At 41.1% G+C, this 8,636-nt stretch overlaps 1 protein-coding gene across 2 annotated transcripts; it reads left to right on the top strand.

The window, feature by feature from the left end:
- Positions 1 to 367: 367 nt before the first annotated feature.
- reep1 (receptor accessory protein 1) lies at positions 368 to 8,272 on the top strand. Of its 2 annotated transcripts, none has more exons than XM_015970071.3 (8): positions 368 to 525; positions 3,038 to 3,110; positions 3,189 to 3,265; positions 3,356 to 3,476; positions 3,831 to 3,944; positions 4,078 to 4,237; positions 5,721 to 5,959; positions 7,578 to 8,272. In XM_015970071.3, exons 1-8 carry the CDS (start codon positions 494 to 496, stop codon positions 7,647 to 7,649), a joined length of 888 nt encoding a protein of 295 aa, XP_015825557.3. In that variant the 5' UTR covers positions 368 to 493; the 3' UTR covers positions 7,650 to 8,272. The 2 variants fall into 2 exon arrangements, with proteins under 2 accessions (XP_015825557.3, XP_070402856.1); XM_070546755.1 differs by having other exon boundaries at positions 5,721 to 5,939; positions 7,578 to 7,798.
- The last annotated feature ends 364 nt before the right edge of the window (positions 8,273 to 8,636 follow it).

Genomic DNA, 8,636 nt, shown 5'->3' with positions numbered 1-8,636 from the left:
ATCCAGCCATTCTCAGGTTCTGGGCCAGAAAAATCCTCTCACCCTCTGAGACGATTTCACTCACATTTCACTAAATCATTTTTTTTAAGTAATTTATCCGGCATAAATAGCTTTTTGTGCAAACAGACAGAGCTCACAAGTGAATTCTCTCAACCTGTTAGAATGCAATTATTCTGAAAGATTTTTAATGAACAGTGACATGAAAATGTATTTATTTATTTGAGAGGATCGTCTGGCTCTCAGATCAGATATCAGAGGAGTTTCTTGTAATAATAATGCTCCTTGAGCTGCAGACGACTACCACCTTTCTTCCATGACAGCTCAGTGCCGTCTGCGTAACGCAACACTGCCATCTATGGATAAGACGGACGCGGAGTGTTTGTGCATCACGTTGCAGCCTGTGTGCGTCCGGACGCCGCCGCCTGTGGACGCGCCTGTCATCTGGAGGAAACTCCTCCCCGCAGACAGCGCGTCCTGTCGCCTCTCCAGCGCAATGGTCTCCTGGATCATCTCTAGGCTTGTGGTGTAAGTCATCTTTATTCCGTTTTATTTAACAACCCTCCGTTACAGCCTAGTCCAAGCGCGCGTCCTGCTATCGCTGACTGGCGGCGCAGAAGGGGCGCGCTTTATTCCAAGCCCCCGCAATTTCATCTAAGCCAATTTAATCAGAATCAGACGTCAGCGTGTGCGGAGGTCAGGTGACGGTCTATTAATTTTTGACTGAACCGCCTGTTCTTTATTATTTCAGCAGGAGAGCCGAACCAGGCCCGCAGACCTAGGAGGCTCTAAATAAAAGCAGCGCTCACTTTGTGTTTATCTCATAGATGTTTTTGTCTTCATTAGAGACAAAGACCAGACGTGACTGGCTGAGTAGTTTGTGGTCAGAATGACTCAGATCTATGTGAGAGACGTCTTTTATGCCCTAAATATGACTTGAGCGGCGAGGAGAGGCTCCTGAGTAAAGCAATGTGTTGTGTTCATGTCCCATATTGGCAAGAAAGCGAAAGGGATGGGTCAGCCTTCTCGGGTTACAATGCAAGAGTTATAAAAGTGTGCACACCCCAACACCGAAGAAAACACATTTTTATCTGCATTTCAGTAAAGCAACACCATGCAGCAGGTTTCAAACCTTAAAATAGTGAGGTCATGAATTTAGATTAAGATCCTGTTACACGCTGGACTTCCTCTGCATGCATGCAGGTCATTTTAGATCCCATGCATGCAGCTCCTGCCAACAGCAGCAAGGCTGTGCTTCCTCACCCATACACAGATCATATTTTGAGTGTCCTTGCCCTCCTAAACTCTTTAGTTAACTGGTCAGGCCGGCGTTGCAGCGTGATGTGGGTCAGTAATTCGATCGGTTTGCTGTCACAGCTGTTGCCCGGTTGAGTCAGGGCCCTGTCTTTATCTTGGCACCAGCAGGTGTCTGCAGCAAATAAATAGAAACTTAAAGAAAGGGAGAACAAGTGCAAGATCTTCTGTCAGCTTAGCCTGTGAGGGGGTCAGTCCAGCTAACTGTTAGGTCTCAGTTAATGAAGCATTTTAACAAAACAAAACCAGTTTATTCATAAACAAAACAGAACATCAATCAGTCTTTCATTCAGATATCATAACAGGTCCCCAACGTAATAACTCGTAACATTCTTGCTTGCAAAGACTGCAATTAAGCATTTCTCACATCACAGTGGAGGAATTCTGTCCTGCTAGTCTTTGCAGAAATGTTTCAGTTCAGCCACATTAGATGATTTTCCATATAGGTCTATAGGTCAAAGTTCAAACATTATCCTTCAAGTTTGTCTGATAGAGAGCAGAAGTTATGTCCATCAATTACAGAAGGCCATCCAGGTCCTGAAGCAGCACAGAAGCCATCACACTACCGCCACCGTGCTTGACTGCTGATGTTCTGTTTCTGAAATGCAGTGGCAGATGCAATGGGACACTCACCGACCAAAACGCTCCACCTGTGTTCTTGGGAATCTTCAAGATGTTTATTTTTTAAGTTTTTGTCCATCTGAGCTGAGTCTTTTGTTGTTTTTGATCAGCAGAGGTTTCCACGTGAATGGCACACTTGTCCTTCGTCTTGTTACTATTGACAAATCATGAACTCTGGCATGAACCAAACGAGGCCATCAGAGCTTTAGATGTTGGTTTGGGTTATTTTGTTCTCGTAGAACAGAGCACGACATGTTGCTTCTAGAGATCTTTTAGCCCTCTTTATGTCGTCTCTTCTATTGAAATGATTTAATTCTACACATCTGGCTGTAATCAGGTCTGGGTGTGGTCACTCACTCACTCACTCCCTCACTCACTCACTCACTCACTCACTCACTCCCTCACTCACTCACTCACTCACTCCCTCACTCACTCACTCACTCCCTCACTCACTCACTCACTCACTCACTCACTCACTCACTCACTCACTCACTCACTCCCTCACTCACTCACTCACTCACTCACTCCCTCACTCACTCACTCACTCACTCACTCACTCACTCACTCACTCACTCCCTCCCTCACTCACTCACTCACTCACTCACTCACTCACTCACTCACACACACTCACTCACTTTCTAAACAGCTCATTCCTCAGTGGTACTGGTGGGTGTGGTTAGTGAAACTGAAGCTTCCTAAACAATGTGAATAATAACGATTACTTCATGATTTTGGGGGGGGGGGGGGGGGGGGCTACTTATTTATATATACAGCCGGGTTGGTTCTTCATAACTGAAATTATCAGTTGAAAAATAGAATTTTTTTTTTATTTAACCAAGTCATCTTTGTCAGATACTCAAATGTATTTGCTGATTGGAACGTTTTTAACATTTGTTCCACAGCATTGTAGCAACGTTTCATTAGAAAACAACAGATTTACTAGTTTAACAGCAAATATCTGGTCTTAGATATTTGGTTGAAATGTCAGCTGTCTAGTGTGCTCGACTTTTTCTCCACAAAGCTTTTCTAATCTTGATTTTAAACACCATTCCTACATATGTAGACTGTAAAATTGGAGCTGACGGGAACATTTTCTGTCTTTCAGACTTGTTTTCGGTACACTGTATCCTGCATATTCATCTTATAAAGCTGTGAAGACAAAAGATGTGAAAGAATACGTGAGTACACTTTTAAAATTAATACAACTTTTACTTTCTCTGGTGTTTTCTGATGCTATGCCTGTTTTTATCTCACAGGTGAAATGGATGATGTATTGGATAATATTTGCTCTATTCACTACAGTGGAGGTATTTACAGACATGTTCGTCTGTTGGTAAGTGACTTTATGGTTGTTATTGAGCTACGTTTCATCTCTTTTCGGGGAAACAGATTTAGCTGCCACGATGTGTTTTTGTCGTTGCAGGCTTCCTTTCTACTATGAACTGAAGATAGCCTTTGTGGTGTGGCTCCTGTCCCCGTACACCAAGGGCTCCAGCGTGCTCTACAGGAAATTTGTTCATCCTACGCTTTCCTCAAAAGAAAAGGTGAAATCCCTTTCCTTTGTTTTTTCCGGTGCATCCAAAGTAAAGGTTTTCAGTAAGAGAGCATATTCGGTCAAGGCTCTCAGCTTTGTGACTGATAGAGTCAGAGCTTTGCAGTGTCCTGCGAAGCAGACAGATACGTCTTTGTGCTCATTTTCTTTTCCCCGCTTCAGCTGTTAATAATGTATTTGCTGAACAAGTCAGAGGAAACGCTGCTGTTCCGTTTCCCTGCCTTCTCTTTAAACCCCGTGCAAGTCAGGAAACAGACAAGAGTGGAACAAGTTTAATAAGAAACACAACAGCAGGAATAATCTACACAACCATAATGAGGTCAGATACGTGAGTGTGTTCTTGCAGGACATCGATGAGTACATCTGCCAGGCGAAAGACAAAAGCTACGACACGCTGGTGCATTTTGGGAGGAAAGGACTGAACGTTGCAGCCACGGCGGCAGTCATGGCTGCAACAAAGGTAACGCAGACTCCGCTCTTTTGTTATGCTCCGACCTGCCGGCGCAGTTGGAAAGGATGAAGCTTGTGTGTTTATTCAACGCCTGGCTCTCATGTTTTCACCCACATAAAAAGCTGCATGTCTCTGACTTTAGGGCCAAGGGGTTCTGTCAGACCGACTGAGGAGTTTCAGCATGCAGGACCTGTCGTCCTTCCAGTCTGACCCGGTTAACACCGGACCTGGCACGGATCAGCCTGCAGCAGCTCAGCACCGGAGCAGACCCATCATTCGCAGCAAGTCAGAGAGCTACAAGGGTGAGGAGTTACCTTTTGATAAAAACTGAAAGCACGCATTCTGAATTTTTCCTCAAAGGACACCATCTAGAGACAGACACCTTAAGCCCCTCTCCTTACTTCCATGTTTACAGATGAAGCAACGCCTCTCATTCATGAACATGCCCCTCTAGCCTCAAACACACATGCACGCTCTGTGATTGACATCTGTTCGTAAGCAGATGTCTAACACGTCTAATGCTGAGCGGCGCTCACTTCAAATTGCAGGGGCTCCACAGGATGGGGGGGCTAGATAAAATAAAAATAAACGTGTTGCCTACATTATATCACAGTACAGGGTAAGACTCACATTTACAAATTTCTTAAAAATCCTACGTAATTCCTGAAAGGGGGAAAACTCTGAATTGCTGCTTTAACTTACCGACAGTCCTGTGATGACTTATGGAACGTCATGTAATTTTGTGTCTTCCTGCTCAGGCGTCTTTAAGCCTCTGGATGTTGTTTTGAATCAGTTCTTTTCTGTTTTACCTTCCTGTTTGGATCAGACCAGGCCTGCAGGGTTGTCAGAATCACCATCTTATGATGAAATTCACCTACAGCCAGAGGGATTTGTTTCCAGTTCAACATCACAAGGACTCGATGGCTTTATTCAGATGAGAGATAAAATTAGAAGTGTTATTTAGGCTGTGTAGGACTTTCAGTCAGAGGACATCTCACACTAAATGTAATCAACAATGGACTTCTCTGATGATCAGTGTGTGAATGGGTGAATGATACACTGTGGTGTAAAGCGCTTTAGAGTCCTCTGACTCTGAAAGGCGCTATACAAGTGCAGGGTCATCATGAAACAATGTTAAATGATTTAAAATAAACTACAAAGTTGATTAAAGTTCATAAGAATGGAGCTAGGAGGGTTTGAATAAAAAAATTGTTCATACTGAAAACTAAACCACTCCAGTCATCTTTTCTTTTCTTACTGCATTGTGGGTGACGGTGGCACAGTTCAGTACTCGCCCCGTAATTGGAAGGTTGCAGGTTCGAGCCCCGCTCAGTCTGTTGCTGTCGTTGTGTCCTTGGGCAAGACACTTAACCCTCCTTGCCTGCTGGTGGTGGTCGGAGGGACCAGTGGTGCCAGTGCTCGGCAGCCTCGTCTCTGTCAGTGCGCCCTAGGGCAGCTGTGGCTACATCGTAGCTCATCCCCACCCGAGTGTGAATGACTGATCGTGTTGCAAAGCGCCTTAGGGGGTAGAAGGCGCTATATCGAATACAGGCCATTATAGACTGACTATTGATTGGACATTCAATAGAAACAATGTAATGTCGTAATGTTTGTGCTGCAGAAATCAGCTTTGTTTTCTTCATCATTGTCCATTTTGCAGGATAACAATGAACCTTTAAATCTCCATGAGCATAAAAATAAGTCCAGAAACGACACAATCCTGCAAGCTGGGTTAAGTGTTTGTGTGTTCTTCATTCCTCCACCGACCTATTGTCCATGGTGCAGATTTTGACATGACAGAGTTTGAGATGTTGGGGCTGGAACAACTGCACCCAGCAGAGTTTCTGTCTCAAACTCCATCAGCCTCCGGGTCCACACCCACTACTACATTACCCCAGTCCAGTCCAGCCCCCACACCCTCCCCACCCACAGCCCCGGAGGAGTCTGAGGAGGCGTCAGTGAAGGAGGTGCAGGCAGCGTCCAGCTCTCCACAGCTCAGGCTGAGTAAGAGGAAAGCTCCTGAGGTATTCTGCCTTGTGAACGTGGCTGCTCAGCTGCTGCCTGGCTCTAACACCAGTGAGTGGTGATTTAATCACTGATCACCACTACCGCAGCGTGGCTGAATGACTCATCTCGGTTCGGTGGCCTGGTGTCAAGGCTGGAAGCTCAGATGCACGAACTTCAGATTAACTTGAGTTGATTTCAAATAAATGTGTGATTTAAATGAATAGTGTTTAGAAACAGCATGAGACAAAAATAATCACAATAAACTGTCTGGAAGTGTGTTTGACTGCTCACAATAACATTCTTAGTGTTTGTGAAAATGATTTCTGGAAAGCAGCAATATTTATTTGTTACACTTTCATTTCTGATTGCTTTTGCAGGTCATGGTACAACCAGTTGGGTTACTTTGTAATTTGTATATCAATTTTGTGTTGATTAAAATAAGTGGATTCCTTCCAGAATGACAAAAAGGCTTAAAATAATATAATGGTTTTTATTCCCATTTAGATATTTAATTTTTCATTGTCATAAAAGATGTTTCAACAGCACATTACTTAGTGCATAATTAAGCATTAATAACCAAAGAGTGCCTTTATTAACATTACTTAGTGCATTATTAAGCATTAATAAACAAAGGTGCCTTTATTAAATTGCCTAGTGCATTATTAAGCATTAATAAACAAAGGGTGTCTTTATTAACATTAGTGCATTATTAAGCATTAATAAACAAAGGGTGCCTTTATTAACATTACTTAATGCATTATTAAGCATTAATAAACAAAGGGTGCCTTTATTAACATTGCTTGGAGCATTATTAAGCATTAATAAACAAAGAGTGCATTTATTAACATTGCTTGGTGCATTAATAAGCATTAATAAACAAAGGGTGCCTTTACTAACATTACCTAATGAATTATGAAGTGTTAATAAACAATGTGGTCCCTTATTAATGTTACTATCATTGTTAACTATTAGGTGTCCTTAAGGTTAGGACAAAGGGCCAGCCATCTGCTTAGTAATGCATTACATAATATGGTTAAGCAAGTGCTAATACATTATTAGTTTATTAATGCTTAATAATGTAATAAGTAACGTTAATAAAGAGACCCTTGATGTAAAGTGTTACCGATGTTCCAAAAATGTTTGTTCAAAAATAATATTCCATTTTAAAAAGTTCCTTTCTACATATCAGAAAGTGAAAATAAACACTTAAAAGTTTAAAATAAATAACAAATAGGATAATCTAACCATCATCTGTCAATTATGAAATTTACTTTTCGTTATTGTTATTAACTAATTTTATGTTTTTATGGTGACGCTATCTGTTAGTTTGAAAATAAAATTATTTTTACCTTACACTGGTACAAAGTGCAAAATATTAGAATTTATCTGTTTTTCAAAGCAGTAATTGTTTTTTAAAACTGGAAAGATTTGTTTTCTGAACAAGAAGATTGGCTTTGCTTGTTAGAACTACATTTGAAATGTTTTTTTTTGAGAAATTTCATTTAAAATCAGCTTTGACTTTGCTTGATGCCACTAATAAAATACGATATAATGCTTTAAATGTTATTAAAGTTGCTTTAACCCTTTATAGACCATAACTGACCCAACTCCATCCTTGTTTTCACTATTTTCCAGCCTCCTCATAGAGTCTTAAGGCCTCTCACAAGATCCAGGAGTGCTCTTTCCTCTCACAATGAAGCCATGTGAAACTCTCCTCAGATCTCCTCCAGCTGCCTTTGCTGCAACATGTAAAAAAATGCTGAATGGCCAAAAGCGACACGACTGAAGCAGCCTTGTTTTGGAACACGGTTTTACCAAAGTGACCTAAAATGACCCCTCAACAGACAGAATATTACAAAAGGCTCATGATGTAAAAAAATAACAGTGAGCTTTTCATTGACACTTTGCATTTGTGACTTTTATGTTTTTAATATGTCTTTATGTGCAGTTTGTGTTCCTTATCTTCATGCTTTATTTGCTTTAAACATCTGTTCTGGGAAGGCGATCAGATATTATGTCAGTTTAGTAAACATAATGCACTTTTATTATTATCTGATTCAAGCTGAGGATCACAGACTATTTTACTCTCATCAGTGAGCAGAGTTTTTGTTTTTATATTTCCTTCTCCCTCCCAAAGGCTTAATTTCAAAATAAGATACATTTAATTAAACTATTAGACATCTACCACACCATTCTGTAATGGACTTCTTTTTGAGACTTGAAGAAAGGCTATCAGACAGAAAATGTGCTCAGAGTGTTTCACACAAAAAATAACTTGCACTATAAAAACCAACTGCTCAAATATGGCCAAATAAAACATGCATAATCACCTTCACAGTTTAAGGGTTTTCTGTAGTAAACAGATTTCATCAAAACACCTGTTTCACTAAAAATCACAAAAAAGGGATCAGAATGTCTTTGACCATCATTTTAATCATGTCCTGTCATTTTCATGAATAATTAAGATTTGAGTTCAGTAATCTGGTTACTAAGAGTAAATATCTGTTGTATATAAACATGGTCGTTGAAATCACTGTGTGATGTTCTGCTGTTAACTGAGCGACTAGTTGTACCTTCACTTGCTTCTGCTACCTTGTAAGAACTTGTGAGACTGGTTACGTTGGCTTTCACCTCGTGATGCATTTGATGTTCCTTCTGCGATTACTTCAGCCCCAAACCCTCATTTTACACCAA

The sequence above is a fragment of the Nothobranchius furzeri genome, chromosome 18, assembly GCF_043380555.1.
Source record: "Nothobranchius furzeri strain GRZ-AD chromosome 18, NfurGRZ-RIMD1, whole genome shotgun sequence".
NCBI lineage: Eukaryota > Metazoa > Chordata > Actinopteri > Cyprinodontiformes > Nothobranchiidae > Nothobranchius > Nothobranchius furzeri.
This window is presented reverse-complemented; position numbering and strand designations above follow the sequence as displayed.

Bases quoted from the DNA above. Each gene is read 5' to 3' on its own strand.
- reep1 (XM_015970071.3), top strand. From the start codon at position 494: ATGGTCTCCTGGATCATCTCTAGGCTTGTGGT. The intron at 526-3,037 runs GTAAGTCATCTT...TCTGTCTTTCAG, and splicing joins ATCATCTCTAGGCTTGTGGT to ACTTGTTTTCGGTACACTGT. The intron at 3,477-3,830 runs GTGAAATCCCTT...GTGTTCTTGCAG, and splicing joins CGCTTTCCTCAAAAGAAAAG to GACATCGATGAGTACATCTG.